General features: G+C 35.2%; 1 protein-coding gene across 3 annotated transcripts in view; it reads right to left on the bottom strand.

Annotated features, from left to right (window-relative positions):
• Nucleotides 1-21,174, bottom strand: part of KIF3A (kinesin family member 3A) — a 42,874-nt gene that overhangs the window by 15,525 nt on the left and 6,175 nt on the right. For 2 of the 3 annotated variants that reach the window (XM_036313704.1, XM_036313703.1), the window contains exons 3-10: nt 16,735-16,879; nt 16,506-16,590; nt 15,544-15,649; nt 9,433-9,572; nt 8,837-9,034; nt 8,107-8,281; nt 2,582-2,680; nt 382-453 (exon numbers count right to left, since the gene is read on the bottom strand). In XM_036313704.1, the coding sequence (XP_036169597.1) occupies nt 382-453; nt 2,582-2,680; nt 8,107-8,281; nt 8,837-9,034; nt 9,433-9,572; nt 15,544-15,649; nt 16,506-16,590; nt 16,735-16,879 (1,020 nt within the window). The remainder of the gene's footprint in view (nt 1-381; nt 454-2,581; nt 2,681-8,106; nt 8,282-8,836; nt 9,035-9,432; nt 9,573-15,543; nt 15,650-16,505; nt 16,591-16,734; nt 16,880-21,174) is intronic. The other variant, XM_036313705.1, reaches the window with a different exon arrangement.

The raw sequence follows: 21,174 nt of genomic DNA, 5'->3' as shown, positions 1-21,174 counted from the left end.
TGAGTTTTAGAAAGTCAGGATTTGTTACTACATGTCCATTATACTGACAAGGATTAGAAATTTGTCATGAAGCCATGAAACATGAAAAGGAACCGTAAGAAGTATTCTTTTATACAGCTTACTAGCTCTCTTTACATTATCTCAATTGCAAAAGCATGAATCTCTCTTCCATCGTCTTGAACATAAATTTAAGTGTATGTTTTAACAATTACAGGTTACTGGAAGCAATGAAGGGGGAGGTTATCACATGCTTTGTTTACTGGGAAGTCCAACATGTATTCTTTAGGTCATGACAGGGAGCAGTGCAGCATTCCTCAAATGAAGCCCACGGGTTATGAAAAAGCCAAAGCTCCGTTAGAGAACTTAAGAGCTACCACTCACTAGGCAAGAACTTATCCAGAGGTTTCTCTATGACAGAACATGTGGAGTCTGAACTACTGCTGCTGCTACTGCCTGGAAGACAAAGAGATGAGCCCAACGGGAACCAAAGAAAAAGGAAACAAGAAAAGGAATACATACACAGAAAAATTCAGTTCCAGAGAGAGAATTGTAAAAGACAATCAAGCTTTGTATTAAAGAACCAAAACTTACTTTCCCTCAAAACCAGTCTTGGGAGTCTAGCCAATATGCTCTACTATCAAAGCCATGCAGAATTAGAAACTGTATTCCTTTAAGCATCTACTGTGGGCAAACCCCACTATTCACCTAAAACACAGTAATTCAGAGGGTTGGAATGACAAGAATAAAAAAATCAGTAAGTCATTTGGTGACATTTAAGTTTATTTAAACTATTTAGGTTGATAAGTTAAAGGAACTGAGTTTTAAGATTTGAAGTCATGCATAATTAAACTTATAAAATGATAAATTGCCTTACATTATAGACAGGTTGGTTTGTCTCCAATTTCTTTAAAACATCACACTATTAGATATAGATATAATTATGTATGTTTTAAGGTTTCATGGTCAAACTTTGAAAAGCTCACTGAACATTTTAAAATTTCTAAGCCTGAAAGGAAGGTATTTTACTATTAAATATTTTTTTGCTATTTAAAATTTTATTTTTAATAAATCTATTATCTGCTTTAGCTTTGAATAATTTATTTTGTGAAAAACAGGTATGGTCTGGTCAGTGGGGCTCAGTTGTTAGAGCCCTGTCTTGTGCACCAAAAGGTCCTGGTTCAATTCCCTGTCAGGGTACATGCCCAGGTTGCAGGTTCAATTACTGGTCGGGAGATGTTAGGGAGGCAAGGGATTCACATTTCTGTCTCACACAGACGTTTCTCTGTTTCTTTTCTTTTCTTTTCTTTTCTTTTCTTTTCTTTTCTTTTCTTTTCTTTTCTTTTCTTTCTTTCTTTCTTTTCTTTCTCTCTCTCTCTCTCTCTCTCTCTCTCTCTCTCTCTCTCTCTCTCTCTCTCTCTCTCTCATCAATAAATAAGAAATAGGTATGCACACAAAAGTGATTCTCTAAGTCAGGGTTTGGCAAACATTTTCTGTAAAGGTACAGATAATAAGTGTTTAGATTTTGAGAGCCATACAGTCCCATGTGAAAGCAGCCAGTCATAGACAACATATAAATAAATAGGCATGGCTGTTTAATAAAATTTCATTTACAAAAACATGTGGTAGGCTGAATTTAGCCAGCAGACTATATTTTGCCAACTCCTGCTCTAAATCATGCTTTTCCTGTCTTTTGAAGTTATAAAATCTTTATCATTTGTGAATTTTGGAGTCCTGATCAAGCAGTAACGGGTTTATTTTCAGCAAGATCATTTATTTTTCAATGTTAAGTTTACTTTAATGACCCCCATCTCCCTAAAGGGTGGGTGCAGGCAACTAGGCAATGGCAAAAGATGTGCACTTGAACATCTTGCCCTGATTACGATAATTTTAATAAGACAAGCAAAATATGCACCAGCTTGAAAACAATGACCCATGTTAATGGAAGAGAGTTCCAAAATAAATAAACATTTACGGTAAAAATTTTTTAATGTAGGCCATTTAACATGTCTCTCTCTTTTGCATGTTATCCATATCTTTATCACAATAAACAATGTTAATTTGTACTTAGCAATAAATGGCACATAACAGGGTGAGAATGAAAGTACATTTTATAAAGAAAAAATCAAATTGAAAAATTAGAATCCTTATACAAATTTATTAAAAAATTCAATGACTTCGAAAGCCTAATTATGCTTGAGAAAAACTCCACATTATCCTAAGTTCCTAAAAAGTTTATTTTCATAACGTACATAAAAGTCCCCATATAAAATTGAAACCTTACGTGAAATTATAAAATAGTATAAAATAGTATATCCACTATCACTGACTTACAATTCTAAATTTTAAAATAAAAACAGAACATATGGTATTCTAATTCAGCTATAAACAGAGAAGTACAAGAGGAAAAATAATACAGAAAATAATAATAAAAAGTTAACCAGGTATATGTCATACTTCCTGTTTGACTTGCTACCGTAACTAAAAATGGCAAAATAAAAGGCATGCACTCAACTTCCTTGAGAATGTTAAGCAATCATTAAGTAGCAATCTAAGGTAATTTCTAGAACTAAAAAGAACTTACCCCTTCTTTTTTTCCTTTTCTCTCCATCTTCTCCAACCTCACCCTCTTCATCATCATCCTCTTCTGACCCACTGATATCAGAGCCTGATATTTCTTCCCCTTGAATACAAATTTATTACAATGATTTTTATTCTGCACCAGGTCATTGGCTATATAGAAAATCCCTACATCACTTATTCCATTAAGTTTTTGTTGCTCTAAACAAACCTTGCATTAAAATTCCTAAACAGCATATCAGATATGCTAACTTCAGAAATAGATATGATATACACACAGACTTTATTTTTAAATTTCCTAAAGAGTAGTTAAGTTCTTATCCATTTAAATAATAAAGTACAGTTCTAAATATATATAAAATTACATGTTACAATTATTTCAGTCTTTTAAAAATGTGATCACTTTGAGGGAGCATTTTCTCTTCAGTTTTCTGTTTAAGATTTTAAATAATTCACTCAACCTGCATATTTCTTAAGAGCCATAAACTATCATCTAACATAGTGATTCCACTTTTAGAACTACATCACAATAAATATTTCAAAAAGACTCATTTGTACAAAGATTTTGTTAACTTAAAAAAACCCAAAAATCAAATAAAAGGGAATAATCAAACTAATATTAATGAAGGTCAATACTATATTACAGTCAAAATAGTTATTTAAAAATACCACTATCGCCGAAACCGGTTTGGCTCAGTGGATAGAGCGTCGGCCTGCGGACTGAAAGGTCCCGGGTTCGATTCCGGTCAAGGGCATGTACCTGGGCTGCGGGCATATCCCCAGTGGGGGATGTGCAGGAAGCAGCTGATAGAGAGTTAGAAACATTGATGAGAGAGAAACATCTATCTCTCTCCCTTCCTCTGTAAAAAATCAATAAAATATATTTTAAAAAAAAATACCACTATCCATATATGAAATGTCTAAGAAAACAAAAGTAATTGGAACAAAAAGTAAAATATACACTAATCACAATAATATAATACTTGAACCTGTAAATAAAGGATGGAAAGAGATCACAGAGTCTTCGGAGAAGGAATTCATTAAAAAATATTTTGGCCCTAGCTGGTTTGGTTCACTGGATAGAGCGCCGGCCTGGGGACTGAAGGGTCCCAGGTTCGATTCTGGTCAAGGGCTTGTACCTTGGTTGCAGGCACATCCCCAGTAGGGGATGTGCAGGAGGCAGCTGATCGATGCTTCTCTCTCATTGATGTTTCTAACTCTCTCTCTCCCTCCCTTCCTCTCTGTAAAAAATCAATGAAATATGTATTTTTTATAAAAATGTTTTGTTCTTTGGGCCCAGAAACAATGACACCTCAGTAGCAATGAACACACCTAATACTGACATTTTGGTTTCTAAATACCATTCTCCAATGAAAGGAACCAGGGAGAAATAGCTGATTTTTAGGCTGGGATAGAGAAAATACAAAATGAGCGCAAAACACCTGTGGTGCCAGAAAATAAGGAAGTGCTAAGTAAACAAAAAAACTAATGGGAGCGTACTGAAAGGATATAGGAACAACTCTGTAGGAGTTCCTAATGGCCAAAGCTGGAACAATTTGAGCAATAAGATACATATTATTACTGTATCATAAACCACAAATGTCCATACTGACATCCTATATAATAAAGAGGTAATATGCAAATGGTCAGCAGGAGGGGAGGGCAGTGAGCTACGAGCGGCGGAGAGCTACAGGAGGGCGATGCAGCAGGCGAAGAGCAGCAGTGGGCAGGGCAGCCAGCTGAGGCAAGCAGCAGCGAGCTACTCTCGCACAGATTCGTGCACAGGGCCACTAGCATATAAATCACTGAATAAATAGTGAAGGAGAAGGGAGCGCTCTTCCATACAACAGAATTCCAAACACTAAACATCAGAAGAAATGATGGAAAGAGAGTCACCAATGACCAAATGCCACAGAGTTACTGTTTCAGGCAAGAACCCTTGATGGATGCTAAAATCAGTGGGAGAAAGTGTAAGAATCAGGAGCTTCGTATAGTCTCAAAGTGGCTCCCCACAGATGCATATTAGTTATAAAGGAGAAAATAAAGTAAGTAATAGATTTATAGTATAGAAACCTTGCAGAATAATTATCAGAGAACTACTGACAATCCCAAATTGAGGAACATTTTACAAATATATGACCAGTACTTTTCGAAAGTGTTAAGAGCATGAAAGACAAAAAGAGACTGAGGAACTGGAGACTGGATGAAATTAAAAAGACAACTAAATGCACAGTGTGATCCTAGATTAGATACTGGACTAGAGAAAAAGGGCATGAGAGGGAAAACTGTCAAAATTTAAATAAGATCTTCACATAAATGACTATTTTAAAATGAAATAAAACTGTTTTACTGGTAGGGCCTAAAATATTTTAAGATCTTTAGATTAGTTAAGTTTGTATCAATGTAAATTACCTTGTTTCATTAACTGTTCTATGATTATGTAAGACTAGAGGCCAGGTGGATGGATTCATGCACATTGAAATTAATTAGAAGAAGTATTTTAGAGGATAGGGAGGTTACTGGGAGACTGGCCTCCTGGGGAGGAACCAAGGGAAGGCTCTAAGACGTGTGAAGCAAGCTAACCTACTGGTTGGAGCGCCTGCCCCCTGGTGGTCAGTGCGTGTCATAGCGACTGGTCGAATGAGCGGTTGGACACTAAGCATATTAGGCTTTTATTATATAGGATATTAACATCAGGGGAAGCTGGGTGATGGGTATTTGGAACTTTCACTATATTTGCAAGTTTTCTATAAGTCTAAAATTATTTCAAAATAAAAAGTTAAAAAAATAATTTTTAAATATTTTTGCCTACTTTTTATTGTTCTTATGATCAATTCTATTAACCAGATTATAAACCTCTGTCAACTGTTCTACAAAAACAAATGACCTAGGAGCACAAATAAAATGAAATGTGTTAAAAATAAAATTAGCATTTCCATATGATCCAGCAATTCCAATTCTGAGTGTATGCCCAAAAAAATTGAAATCAGGACTTGAACAGGTATTTGTATACCCACATTCATAACAGCATTATCCACAACAGTCAAAAGTCAGAAGCTAACCAGTGCCCATCGACAGATAAATGAATAAACAAAATGTGGAATAGCCCTAGCGGGTGAAGCTCAGATGATTGAGCATATTTCCATGCACCAAAAGGTCTCCAGTTTGATTCCCAGTCAGGGCACATGCCCAGGTTTCGGGTTTGATCCCAGGTTGGGGTGCATACAGAAGGCAACTGATCAATGTTTCTCTCACATCAATGTTTCTCCCTCTCCCTCTCCCTCTCCCTTTAAAAAAAAATCAAAACATTTTTTTTTAAATGTGGTATATACATACAACAGAATATTATTCAGCCTTAAAAAGGAAGGAAATTCTGATACATGCTACAATATGGATGAACCTTGAGGATATCGTGCTAAATAAAATAAGCCTGACACAAAAGGACACATATTGTATGATTTTACTTATATGAGGTACCTAGAATAGTCAATTCAGAGATAGAAAGTAAAATAGTGGCTACCAGGTGCTGAGGGAGAAAAGGTGATGGGGAGTTAGTGTTTAATGGGGATGACATTTTGGGATGACTATAAAGTTAGAGATGGATGATGGTAATGGTTGCAGAACAATGTGAACTTATTTAATATACTTAAAAATAATTAAAATGGTAAATTTTATGTTATGTATATTTTTCCACAATAAATAAATGTAAATAAAGATAAGTCAGCAAAATAAAGATATACTCAACATTAACAAATCTAAGAAATTTAAAAATTTTAAAATATACTGACTATAAATACCACCTAGTGGTCACACTTAAAACACCAAATTTCATTATCCTAAGAGGCAGGTCAATTACAACTGCTTTTCCTCAATAATCTTACTCAAGTGTAATGAATCAGCACCTTCTCCAAACATTTGTGATATTGGCATCTCTTGATTTCACATCTGATCTAACCAGTTTTCCCACAGACTGAAAAGAGGCAGTTTCAAAGCCCTCTGGTGTACCTGGTATGCAAAGGAGCCCTACGCCAATTGGTGCTTAGCATGAAGGTACAGGAAGTCACTGGGCACTTAGAGATGGTAAATAACTCAACCGCATGAATAAGGTCTTCAAACTAGCTAACCTTCTAATATTATCGTTAGGAAAGAATTTACAAAAGAGAACCTCATGTTCAAATTTAAGTATGAAAGCTATGTGAAGACTATGCAGTGAATTTTACTTACAGTAAACTTGCTGATGGCTTTCTGTACTTCAAACAACAGTGACTGATATCTATCACAAGGAACTCTGGTCATAGTCATCTAAATATATGGTATAGAGAGCCACAGCAGAGGCTGAGGAGGTCCCTGGGAAGGTGAGGCGCGCTCTTCCTGCCTCACCTCTGCTCCGTCGAGGCCTTCGGGTGGGTGACCCTGCCCCGGCGCCTGCTGAGCCCTGGCACCCAGGACCCAGGGCCGAGGTGCTCTATGGGCGGGAAGGGCCCAAAAGGACAGCGCCTGAGAGCACGGATGGGCACCTTGGGCTCGATGAAATTCTATGATCTTGCTTATTTCTATCTTGGGAAGTCCTTCCCAATGTCTACCCAAGATCTGTACTGCTGACGCACCAGTTCTCTGACCCTTGGCTTGACCTGACTGATTTGAAAGGTTTTAAAGCTCTTGGAGAAGTGAACTGTGGGGGCCTCCAAGCTGCTGGCTCCCAGCCCCAGATGGGGCAGAAAAGGACTGACCCCCACAGCTGTGTGTCGGACTCCTGGTTTCTGGCAGCCCTTCATTGTACCCTTTCCCGGGCACAGCTCCCCACACCCCAGGAAGGAAGGAACTGGCCTTGATCAGGCACCTACTTGCCTGTACCAAAAAGGAGAACCTGTTTCACCAGTTGGTCTGGGTTTCCTCTAAGAAGCCTTCCTGGATTGACTGAAAGATGAGGCTAAATTCTACTCTAAGTTGGCTGCCTCCTCCACAAAGCCTTTGAGGGGGATGGAAGTGGGGAGACCCCAGCCTCCAGCCTCCAGCCCGCACAGCCCACTGCACCCAGAACCCCTGGGATAACACTTGGCTTCGCCCTTGCTCCCGTCCCATCCCATCCCGGTTCCTCCTGTGTCGTCTGAGCTAAGATTCCTCTGAGATGGAAGTCCCACCTCCTGTCTAATAAAGACTCTTGACTACTGAACAAAAATAAATAAATAAATAAATATATGGTAGAATTTGCTCTTATACAGAGACAAATAAAAATTAATTATTTAATAAGTGGTCATATAAAATCTACAAAAGGTCATTGGGATTAAGATAGAGGTTTAAATTAAGTAAAGTTTTTAAATCACATATACAAACATTATATACATTTACTTGAGCTTACTTAATATGAAAATGCTAAAGTATGTATCAAGTGAGCAAACAGAAATATTCCTTTAAATATCAATGTTAGAGGTGCAAAGAATTTTTAATAGGTGGTTTTTATTAGTACACTTAGTGGTAAAGCAACATATTTTTAGCCAACATTAAGATTAACATTTGGGGAAAAGTTACCTTCCTCAAGCTTTTTTTTCAGTTCTTCTATTTCTTTCTGAAACTGACGAAGTAAAGCATCCTTTGGATCTTCATTAATTCTAGCTTTATTTTTAATATTCTTAGCACGGTTAGCGTACCGTAATGTACTAATAGTTTCATCATAATTGTAATCTGCTGGCCCAATATTTGCACACTGTTGAATTAGGAATACAAAACAAAACATTGTAACACCTGATACAGTTAAAATTAATACCATTACGAAGATAACTAAAATAATTTCTAAGCATACTTCTACTCTCATCTTCTTGAAAAAGAGAATAAGACCCTAGCTGGTTTGGCTCAGTGGATAGAATGTCAGCCTGTGGACTGAAGGGTCCCAGATTCGATTCCTGTCAGGGGCACATGCCTGGGTTGCAGGCTTGATCCCCAGTAGGGGATGTGCAGTAGGCAGCCAATCAATGATTCTCTCTCATCATTGATGTTTCTATCTCTCTTTCCCTCTCCCTTCTTCTCTGAAATCAATAAGATATATTTTAAAAAAGAAAGAGAGAGTAAGTATAACCACATGTATTTCCAAGTAACACAGTATGGGCTTGTATACATGGTATACTAGAAAAAGAATAACCACAAAATCAAATAAAGTAAAAAAATCAATAGTTTAAAAAATGTTATGCATATCTATTATAGGGATAAACAGGAATCTAAAAGTTGCCTGATGATAACTATAATATTATCAATTAAGTCTTACCATCATGGTCTTTGAATTTCCTCCTAAGGAATCCTGAAGAAGACGAGTCAATTTAGAATTACGATAAGGCACATGAGTGCTTTTTCCATCAACCAAGGCAGAAATTACATTACCAAGGGTGGAAAGCGAAAGATTGATTTTTGTAGCTTCCTTGAGGCGCTGTCCAGTAGCTCCAGTTTTTGCCTGTCTTTCTGAACCCTAGCAATAAACAGACACAGAAATAAAGCTAAAATAAAAAATACAGAATATTGTTTCTAAAGCTTAATAAAAAGTAATTTAAAAGGAAAGAAATCTGATATAGTATCTGGAATTCACATCAGAATAATACCGGAAGAGAAGTGGGGAATGGTAGAGATGAAACAGGACTGGCCATGAACCAGTAATTGTTGAAGTGGGTGATGGTTACATGGAAGATCATTACATTATTCTATCTACTTTTGTACAGGTTCGAAATATTCCATAGTAAACAAAACACATACACAAGTTAACAACTTAAAAATCATATATAAATCACACCTTTTCACTTGAATTTTTATTTATTTATAAAATAAAAAAATTACAAGAGTTATTCTTTAAAGTAGTAGCCTATTACTTACAGCAAGATCTACAAGATGGAGCTTCCCCATCCTGACGTGCATGTTACCATCAACGCCTTTTTCACTGCATTCTATGGTAATTGTAAAGATGGCATGGGAACGGGAACTATGCTCATTCATATTAGTGGCACCAACAGAACCTTGAATAAAGGAAGGAAATTCTTAAAAAGTATAATAACAGGGAGTACCTTTAAAAATTAACTATCCAGAATGGTTTATAATACTTAATTTTACCAGAGCCAAAAATCAAACAGCCTGGCTAAACCATAAAAGCATAGATGTGTTTAGCCATTATTAGCAGTTTCTGACAATTTATGTTGATAACAAAATAATTTGTAGTATTTCTTATACTAAAGAGGTAATTTTAGGACAAAGTAATTAATTTTAACCCGAAGTATTACTGGCTACAAAAATAACTAATTTACATAAAAATACATGGTAAATAATTCAAAAAAATATTGCTGTTTCAGCTATCTCTAAAAAAACATTATGTTCTGCAAATCTAAATCACAGAAATACTTGTATACATGCATTAGATGATGCCAGGATATTCGGCGCAGCATTTCACAACAGCAAGAGATCAGAAACAACCACAGGACAGTGGTTAATCCATTACAGACTAGTCATAATATGGAGTTAAAAAAATAAGGTAGCCCTAGCCAGTTTGGCTCAGTGGATAGAGCATCAGCCTGCGGACCAAAGGGTCCCAGGTTCGATTCTGGTCAAGGGCACATGCCTACATTGTGGACTTGATCCCTAGGAGGGGGCATGTAGGAGGCAGCCAATCAATGATTCTCTCTCATTATTGATGTTTCTATGTCTCTTTCCCTCTCCCTTCCTCTCTGAAATCAATAAATATATATATATTTTTTAAAAAGGTATAACATGAAAAGATATCCATAACATATGGCTGGGAAACAAAAAGAGAGGAATACAGTGGGGCCTTGACTTACGAGTGTCCCGACTAACAAGTTTTTTTGAGATACGAGCCGTCTCTCGGCCCATTTTTTGCTTTGAGTTGCAAGCTCAAAAAAATTCGGGTTACGAGCCAGCTTCAGATACCCCACCGCTAGTTGGCGCAGCGAACGTCACAGTGATTTGACATACGAGTAATTTGAGTTATGAGCTCCGTCACAGTACGAATTAAACTCGTAAGTAAAGGCCCCACTGTATATAGTATAATCCCTCTTCTATAAAACAAAAGCATCCATTCCAAGTACTGTGTGGGTATAAATATTTTACATGAATATATTCTGTAAACAAAGAAAAAGGTGGTGTTTTGTTTTTTATAATACACATGTATTATTTTTTTCCTTAAATTCCTACGTATTTTAAAAGCATTAGGTTAATTTTACCCAATTTCAAATTATCTTCCTACTATATATTCATGCAGAATTTATCCACACAAGCTTTGATTTTAGAATTTAAACATTAAAATATAAACATTATTAATTATTAACATGGCTGTTCTGAAGTCAGATAACTGGAATGTAAATTGCACTAATACAAAAAACGAAAGCCTAGCGCAGCCTGCGTGGCTCAGTGGTTGAGTGTCAACCTATGAACCAGGATGTCACAGTTGGATTCCCGGTCAGGACACATGCTCGGGTTGCGGGTTCCATCTCCACTGTGGGGCGTGCAAGAGGCAGCCAGCCGATCAACGGTTCTCTCTCATCATTGGTGTTTCTCTCTCTCTGTCTCTCCCTCTCCCTTCCTGTCTGAAATCAATAAAAATGTATCTTTTTTAAAAAGAAAAAAAAGTAAAGCCTAAATAAGTCAGTCAGCGAAAGACAAATATCATATGATTTCACTTATATGTGAAATCTAAAGAACAAAATAAATGAACAAACAAAATTGAAACTGGTTCAGATACAGAGAGCAGACTGGTGGCTGCCAGAGGGAGGGGAGTGGGAGACTGGGAGAAAGATGAGAAGGAATTAAATACAAATTGCTAGTTACAAAATAGTCACAGGGATGTACAGCATAGGGAATATAGTCAATAATATTGTGATAACTATGTATGTGCCAGTTGGGTACTGGAAATATGGGGGGGGGCAAAGGGGAGAACTATGTAAAGTATATGATTGTCTAACCATGCGCTGTACAACTGGAAACCAATATATAATACTGAAAGTAAACTGTAATTGAAAAAAAGAAAAAGTAAAGCCTGTCAAAAGAAGGTAAAGAAAAAATTAGGGGGAAAAAAAAAAGCGAAGACTTGTGACTTCATACTACATTTTTCTATTTTCTTTTAAATCAAATTATGAATTTCTTCAAAAAACATAGAGAACTATTAAACCTTGATTTTGCTGTTCCCTTATTGAGAGATACTAGTATTTGGAATGGTTTCCCACTTTAGGTCCTCATAAGGAACACAAAATGAGCGTCTCTGAGCAGATACCTCTCTCTCTCTTTAGTATTATTTCCATGGGATGTATTTTCCAAACTGGAATTACCAGGTAAAGAGTAGAAATCGTTTTATAGCTATGTGGTATCAAATCACACTATAGCAGTATTTTCCAATTTGGATGAAGAGAGAACATGTAATTTGAAAAAATCTTATTAATACCTATTGTTTTTACAATATAAGTAAAACAAGCTATTTATGATTGTAATTTTTCTGCATATCTGGTTATAAAAACCAAGAAATGCAACAGACATGCTGTTAAATGTGACCTATGTTGAGCTTTACAATCCCTGGGAGAGAAGAGCTTGCAGCAGAGAAGTAGGCTCAATGCTCCAAACAGTGACATGTCATAACGGAAATAAAACAAAAAACATTTCCATAGCTTTAATTTTTATCCAGTATTTATTTGGAATAAAAAAATTTGTTTTTATGCTTTTCAAGAGGATATGAAAAAATGTATCCTATAAATATGACTGCATGTGTATAAACTCATGTATATGTAAGAATATTTAATGCAGTATTGCTCAGAAAAAAGATTGAAAACAACCCAAAAGTCCATCAGTAAAAGATTAGATAAATTATGTAGATTCATGCAATGAAATACTACATCATTCTTTTAAAAATGCTTATATATGTACTAGAGCCCCAATGCTCGAATTGGTGCACGGGTGGGGTCCAGCTGGCCTGCCCCATTGGGGCCAACTGGGCTGGGCTGGCTGGGGGAGGAGCCTCGGGCGGTTGGCAGGGCTGGCCCCGCCTCCTGGTCAAACTCCCAGTTGAGGGGACAATTTCCATATTAGCCTTTTATTATATAGGATAAGTATGAGTTAATGTGAAATGATCTCTAAGATAATATTGTTAAGTGAATAAAGTAAGAGGACAAGCTCTCTTTAAAAACACATAGACTACATCAGAAAGGGTACATTAGAAACTAACAGAAGTTGCCACCAGGAATGGGAACCAGGTGACTGAGACACAAGGGTAGGAGAGAGACTTGTTTTTCAGTGAATACTTTTGTGCCTTTTGAATTTTACCTTATATGTATGAATTACTTATTCAAAAATATAATTTTTAAGAAAAGGAATTTGGTGTAAAGGCTGAAAACACTGCTCTACAAAAATATTAACCAATTTACAAGGATGCCCACATGTAAATATACTGAAATAATTTAAATTTGCATTTTAGTTGCTAGGCAGGCTGTTTGTGAGATGACTTATTTTCTTAAGTATAAAATTAACTATTTCTATACTATGACCATCTGTAAAAAATGGAATTAAGTTTATATTTGTATTGATTCTTTTATTTATAATAGCGTCTTTTATTGTCCCATATTCCTCTTCTGCTATTTCCCTCTTGATAGTTATTTTACTATATTTCAATATGATAAAGTTTATATTTTTATGTTGGAACTTTTGTGCTAAACATTTGTACTAAATATTCAATTCTTGGACTCTATTTATTAAGAGTATTTTCCTCTCTGCTATCTTAGGTTTTCAAATCCCTTTATCTTTATTTCATTTTATTAAACTAATTCTCAGGTACTTAATGGGAGCTTTTGGTCACTACTATAAATGAAATCTTATGTTAAAAATTTTTTAAATTAAATAAGCAGTACATGAACATATTCCTGGGACAAAAAATTTTAAAGTATATTTTTAAAAAGCAATGAAAGCTCCCAACATCCCTTTTTTCCAATCTTACTTCCCCTTTCCTAAAAGTAACCCCTATTAAATGTCCTTTCATTTCTATTTTACATGCACACATGTGAACATACAGACACACACACATACACACACACACTATCCAAACACATAGTTTAATAATTTGGCTTTTTTACAAATATATTAATGGGATGATGTAGTAATACTATTCTGAAATTTGCTGTTCACTTAATAATACATATATCTTGAAAATATTCCAGGTCTCTACAAGGAGATTAAACTCACTGTGATTTTTCTCAGAGCTTCATTATAGTCTACAGTATTTTTGTACCATAATTTATATAACCAATGTTTTGTTTATAGTTATTTAGATTGTGTCAAACTTTTTATCACAAATAATGTCTCAATAGAAATTTGTTATACTTAAATATATTTTTCTAGAATATATATCTAGAATTAGAAACACTATGTCAAAAGAAATACATTTTTTAAAATTTCAACAGTTACTGTTATACTGCCCTTCAAAAAACCGTACTATTTTATAATCTCATCACCAGTACAGCCTCACCAACCTGTATAACCCTTCATCCAAACTGATGGGTAAAATATCTCCCACTGTTGTTTTAATATCCATTTTCCTAATTATTTGTGAAGTTGCTACAAAGTAAGTGCTCAATAAATGTTACCAAATATTAACATCCTTTCACATGCGTATTGCTGTGTACAGTTCTGTGAATAACATATTTGTACATATCGTTTGCTCATTTTCCTGTTAAAATTTGGTCTTTTTCTACGACTTGGTTTTTAAGAATGCAATTGATTTTTTAAATATGTTTTTATTGATTTCGGAGAATAAGGGATAGGGAGAGAAAATCAGAAACATCAATGATGGGAGAGAATCATTGATCGGCTGTCCCCTGTACACCCCACACTGGGGATCAAGCCGGCAATCCAGGCATGTGCCCTGAGCGGGAATCAACCATGACCTCCTGGTTCATAGGTTGACATTCAACCACTGAGCCATGCTGGCTGGCTGGGCTGCAACTGATTTTTTAAATATTTGTTTAATTTCCTTGATTTTTAGTCTAGTCATAAAAAACTTTGAAACGTGTTTACTTCCTATGTTCTAATCTTTCATCTCTAATCTTTAATTGCTATTAGCAACATCACCAGTATGAGGCCTGGGGCATCTGTGTATTAAATATTGCTAAAGTTCTTTATTATTTAGACAAAACCTGAAACAATTACTAAAAAAAATACCACTTTGGTTTGATTTCTGGTGAAAACATATGCCAGGGTTGGGCCCGATCCCCAGTGTGGGGCACGCAGGAGGCAGCTGATCAATGATTCTCTCTCATCTTTGATGTTTCTATCTCTCTCTCCCACTCCCTTCCTCTCTGAAATGAATAAAAATATACATTTTTAAAATACCACTTTAATTTTGTTTTGCTTTTCCTGTCATTAAAAGGGTGGCAGTATAATGCCTGGTTATACTGATTCATGGTTAGATTAAAATATTCATTCTGCCACTTATTAAGTAGTATATAACCTTGGACAAGCTATTTAAAGTAAGTCTTGGTTTCCTCAATCATAAAATAGGAATTTAATACTGTCATAGTCTACTGTGAAGATTAAAAGAGACCATTCTGGACACATATGTAATACCCTTTGTATTACTTTAAGCAATAAAAAAAAAAAAAGAAAAAAAAAAAAAGAGACCATTCTAATAAATCACTTAGAACAAGCACTTCCTACATTGTAAGTGCTCAATAAATGTTACCAAATATTACTGTAGCTAACAAATAAACAGTTATATAAAATATAGCACCAGTACTAAGAAACAAAATTTTGGTCAGCACAGAAAGTAATTTGTGATATCTTTCATCCATATGTGCTCTCTACCTAGTAAATAATCAAAGAGAAAGGATTTTCAAGAAACTTAAAAATCCAGTCTTTGTGGAACAAAATGTCACACCAGTTTTTGCTTCTAAACCAGCCTACTCAACACATAAATGTTTAATCAAAATTATGAATTACACTTACGATTTTTGTGGCCCAGTGTCATAATTCTATCCATATCATCAGCATTATTTACCACATAAGCTGATAAATCTTTGATATAAACTCCCACATCAGGTCTTTCTTTAACCTAAGAAAAATAATCATAAGACTTAACACATATTCCAAAATTCTTTCACATCTATTCATTGAACATCTATGTGTTATTTATTGAACATTGAACATCCACTACATATAATGTGTAAATAAATGTGTTACTTAACACAATTATTTATTAAACATCTGTGAGACACTGCTTGATATTGAGTATACAGTGATAAAGAAGGTAGACAGTCTCTACACTTGTGGAATTGAAAATCTATAGGGAGAACATACAAATAATTACACACAAAAATTATTTTATTTCCATTGTGATAATGCCATGAATTAAAAAAGTATAAGACAATATAAGAATACATTAGCCGGAACCGGTTTGGCTCAGTGGATAGAGCGTCAGCCTGCGGACTGAAGGGTCCCGGGTTCGATTCTGGTCAAGGGCATGTACCTGGGTTGTGGGCACATCCCCAGTAGGGGGTTTGCAGGAGGCAGCTGATCGATGTTTCTCTCTCATCGATGTTTCTAACTCTCTATCTCTCTCCCTTCCTCTCTGTAAAAAAATCAATAAAATATATTTAAAAAAAAAAAAAAAGAATACATTAGAGAGACTTATGCTGGTGAAGCAGGGACAGAATAAGTTTCCCTAAGATGATGTAAGCTAAGACTTAAAGAAACAGGAAGTAGCCAATCTGGGTTGGGGTAGGAGGAAAAGAATAAATGTAAGGATTCTGAAATAAGAATAAAGTAGGCTGGAAAGAATAGGAAGCAGGACAGGGGTGGGAGTAGGATAGGGTGGCGAGAGTGTAGGATATCTGGCTATAGAGGTAGGCAGAGATAAGGTGAAGCTATTACTGGTCTTTGGGAAGCACTCCAATTTCAATTATCCTTACCTCTAGCCTCTGTGTTTGATCCTTGCCCAAGAGGTCACGAACCTCTTCATTATATATTTCCAAGTAAGACACTCGGACCAAAAACCTATAAACAAAACATCACTTTAAAAACATAAAACAGTGAAATATTTATAAGAACAGTTTTAAAGTGTGTTTATGAAATTTGTACCTATATGCCTTTCTTAAGTTTGTACTTCTTAATATTGGAAAAATAAAAGAATTATTTTACCTTGTATCACCCTCTGCTTTTGCAATATGACCAAATATATGAGCAAATGAATTTGGAATGATTCCTCTCAGTTCAGGAACAGCTCGAACACCTTCCATAGTAAAAGTTTTGCCTGTTCCAGTTTGTCCATATGCAAAAATAGTCCCTGAAAATAAAGAGAATCAATGTCTTTTTAGAGTATAAGTCTGTAGAACAACAGCTCTTGAAATTAATTCCTTTGACACTGTGATGCAATTTCTTCTCTGAATTCTAGTACAAGTTTCACTTTTATTGACAATAATTACAATATGTATGTACTCTATGCCTCATGAGCAAAGCACTATTAAAGTACTACAGTCAGTGAGATATTTCTAATTATTAATAAAAAGAACTCCAAACCATAAATGTAAAATCTTACATTTAAAAACATTTCTTGTAATGTGTACAGTAATTACGTAATATGGAAATTAAGTTGGAAAAGATAGTGTAATTACAGCAAAAGAATACAGGTTCTAGATCAGAAAGACCTCAGTGTGAATCACATATCTGCCACTTTTTATCCACTTGACCTTAAGCAAGTTTCTATCCAGACATAGTCTCCTCAAAGGTAAAATGGGAATAAAAATTTAGCTACTCTACATTAATAGTGAGGACCAAATGAAACACTTCAAGTGACCAACATGACGTCTGGTAGGGTACAAGTAAATGGTAGTTATTTTCTTCATAATCCTAAAGTAACTGCATCCCAGAACAAAGCTCATAAATATTCATAGAAATGAAAAAATGTCTAAGACCCAAGGTAAAATTCACAGTCTAGCATCAAACAAAAAAACTGCCAAGCTTGCAAAAAAGCAAAAATATATGACTCATAATTAAGAAATCAATCAACAATCAAAACCAACTCAGAACTGACAGTAATGTTAGAATTAGCAGACAAGGACATTAAAACTGTTATAAAAATTGTATTCTGTATGTTAAAAAGTTCAGTGGAAACTTTGGAAGAACTTGGATGGAAGACATAACAAGATCAAAATCAAACCTCGAGAGATGAAATCTACAATGTGTGAGATGAAAAACACAATGACAGGGTTAATGGTAGAGCAGACATTGCAAAAGAAAACATACAAAAAACCCATCATAAAGAAAGAGAAAAATTTTTGAAAAAAACCAGTAAGTTGTGGGACAATTTCAAGTAGTCTAATATATACATCAGTGTAGTCCCCCAAATAGTAGAGAGAGGGGAGAGAAAAAATGCTTTAAGAAATAATGTCTTAAATTTCTCCAAATTTGATGAAAACTACAATCCTACAAGTCCAAGGAACTTAATGAACTGTAAGCACAGAAGCATGAAGAAAAACATACCAAAAAAAAAGGAAAAACATATCAAGACACATCATAATCAATTGCTCTAAGAAGAAAATGTCAAAACAACCAGAGAAAAGAAAGACATTATATATAGAAGAACCAAGATAAGAATGAAAGCAGATTTCTGGTCATAAAAAAAATACGAATGAGAAGACTACAGTAATATCGTTCAAGTATTAAAAGAAGAAACTAAGAACCTATACTATATCTGAAAATACTTTCAAAAATAAAAACAAAATGAATACTTTTTTAGACTATAAATGCAGAAGAATTCATCACAGTAGACCTCCCCTCTAAGAAATGCTAAAGGAAGTTCTACAATGCAGAAGGAAAGTGAAACTAGATGGAAATGTGAATCTACATAAAGCAATAAAGAGTACCAGAAATGGTAACTACATGGCTTAAATAAATATGTAAGATTTTTCTCTCATTATTTAAATCTCTTTAAAAGGTAACTGATGATTTAAACAAATGTAATAACAATGTGGATTGGAGTTTATAACATGTAGAAGTAAAATATATGACAACAATAGCACAAAGCCTAGGAGGACAGAAACGGGAGTATAGTGTAAAATGTTTATATTATACATAAACTTGCATATCACTTGAAGATAAACTGTGATATATTAAATATTTATACTATGAACGTTAAAGCAAACACTAAAATACAACAAAGATGTATTGATGGAATAATAAACATAATTAATCCAAAAGAAGGCATAAAAAGAGGAAGAGGTGAACAAAGAACAAAGGGGACAAAAATAAATAGCAAGATGATAGATTTACACCTACCCATATAATCATATTAAATGTATCTATTAAAGAAAATGAACCTGTAGTTAAAAGCCTTCTCACCAAAATAAAACCCCACAAGACAAACAAAAACTCCAGGCCCAGTCAACTTAACTGGTGAATTCTTAGGGAAGATATAATACTAACTCTAGACCAGTGGTTCTCAACTTAGGCTGCACATTAGAATCACCTGGGAATTTTTTTAAAATCCTGATTTGTGGGCCTCATCCTCCAGAAATTCTGTTTCTTTATTATGGGGTGGGGCCACAACATTAGTAACAAAGAAACAGAATTTCCGGAGGATGAGGCCCAAAATTCAGGATTTTAAAAAGATTCCCAGGTGATTCTAATGTGCAGCCAAGGTTGAGAACCACTGCTCTAGACAATTTTTTTTCAGATAATTAAAAAGGAGGGAATATTTCCCAACTCATTCTATGAAATTAGAACTATCCTGATAACAAAACCCTATAAAGACATTACAGGAAAACTATACACTTATGTTCCTCATGAAGAGAGATGCAAAAAATGTAAACAAAATTTTAGGGAATCAAATCTAACAATATATAAAAGGATAATACGCTATGACCAGGTGGCATGGCTGGTTTCATATTTTAAAATCAATCAATGCAATTGACCATATTAACAGACTTTTTTAAAAGATCATTTAAATAAGTGCAGAAAAAATTGCATTTGACAAAATATACCAGTGATAGCAAACCTATGACACGCGTGTCAGAAGTGACACGCGAACTCATTTTTTTGGTTGATTTTTCTTTGTTAAATGGCATTTAAATATATAAAATAAATATAAAAAATACAAGTCCTTGTTTTACTATGGTTGCAAATATCAAAAATTTTCTATATGTGGCACGGCACCAGAGTTAAATTAGGGTTTTTCAAAATGTTGACACGCCAAGCTCAAAAGGTTCGCCAACACTGAAATATACATTCCTGAAAAAACTCTCAGCAAACTAAGAACGGAGGGAAACATCCTCAATCTGATAAAGGATGTCTATGAAAAATCTACAAATAGAAATAAGCCAATCAGAGAAAGCTAAATATCACATGATCTCACTCATATGTGGAATATAATGATCAACATAATTTGATGAACAAGAATAGATCCAGCCCTAACCGGTTTGGCTCAGTGGCTAGAACGTCAGCCTGCGGACTGAAAGGTCCCAGGTTCAATTCCGGTCAAGGGCATGTACCTTGGTTGTGGACACATCCCCGGTAGGAGGTGTGCAGGAGGCAGCTGATCAATGTTTCTCTCTCATTGATGTTTCTAACTCTCTAACCATCTCTCTTCCTCTCTGTAAAAAATCAATAAAATATATTTAAAAAAAAAAAAAAAAAAAATAGATCCAGAGACAAATGGGGGGTGGGGGGGAGTGTTAGAGAACAATCAAAGGACTTGTATGCATGCATATTAGCATAACCAATAAACACAGACACTGGGACAGTGGGGGCTTGCCCTGGGTGGGAATGGCTGGAGTGGCGAGGGGGAGCGTCAACTGGGGAAAAAGGAGACCTATGTAAAACTTTAGACTAGTGGTTCTCAACCTTCTGGCCCTTTAAATACAGTTCCTCATGTTGTGACCCAACCATAAAATTATTTTTGTTGCTACTTCATAACTGTAATGTTGCTACTTTTATGAATCATAATGTAAATATCTGATATGCAGGATGGTCTTAGGCGACCCCTGTGAAAGGGTCATTCGACCGCCAAAAGGGTCGCGACCCATAGGTTGAGAACCACTGCTTTAGACGATAAAACAAAACAAAAAAGAAAGAAAAACATCTACAAATCACATCATATTTACAACAATGAATGCTTTCTCTCTAAGATCAGGAACAAGACAAAATGTCCACTATCACCACTACTACACTGTACTGTAGGTTCTAGCCAGTGCAATTCAGGTAACAGAAAGAAATTATGAAACTATAGTGCAATTCAAGTAATAAAAGAATAGGGAAGAGCCGTGACTGGTTTGGCTCAGTGGATAGGGCATCGGCCTGCGGACTGAAGGATCCCGGGTTTGATTCTAGTCAAGGGCATGTACTTTGGTTGCGGACACATCCCCAGTGGGAGGTGTGCAGGAGGCAGCTGATTGATGTTTCTCTCTCATCGATATTTCTAACTCTCTATTCCTCTCCCTTCCTCTCTGTAAAAAATCAATAAAATATATTTTTAAAAAAAGAATAGGAAAGAAATTGGTTGAACTATCTTTATTTGCAAACAACATGCTCTTGTGTCTGTAGAATATCCTAAGGAATTTACATAAATATAATAAAATAATAATA

This window comes from Myotis myotis, unplaced genomic scaffold (genome assembly GCF_014108235.1).
Source record: "Myotis myotis isolate mMyoMyo1 unplaced genomic scaffold, mMyoMyo1.p scaffold_m19_p_6, whole genome shotgun sequence".
NCBI lineage: Eukaryota > Metazoa > Chordata > Mammalia > Chiroptera > Vespertilionidae > Myotis > Myotis myotis.
Note: the sequence above shows the minus strand (reverse complement) of the source record. Positions and strands in the feature narration are given on the sequence as shown.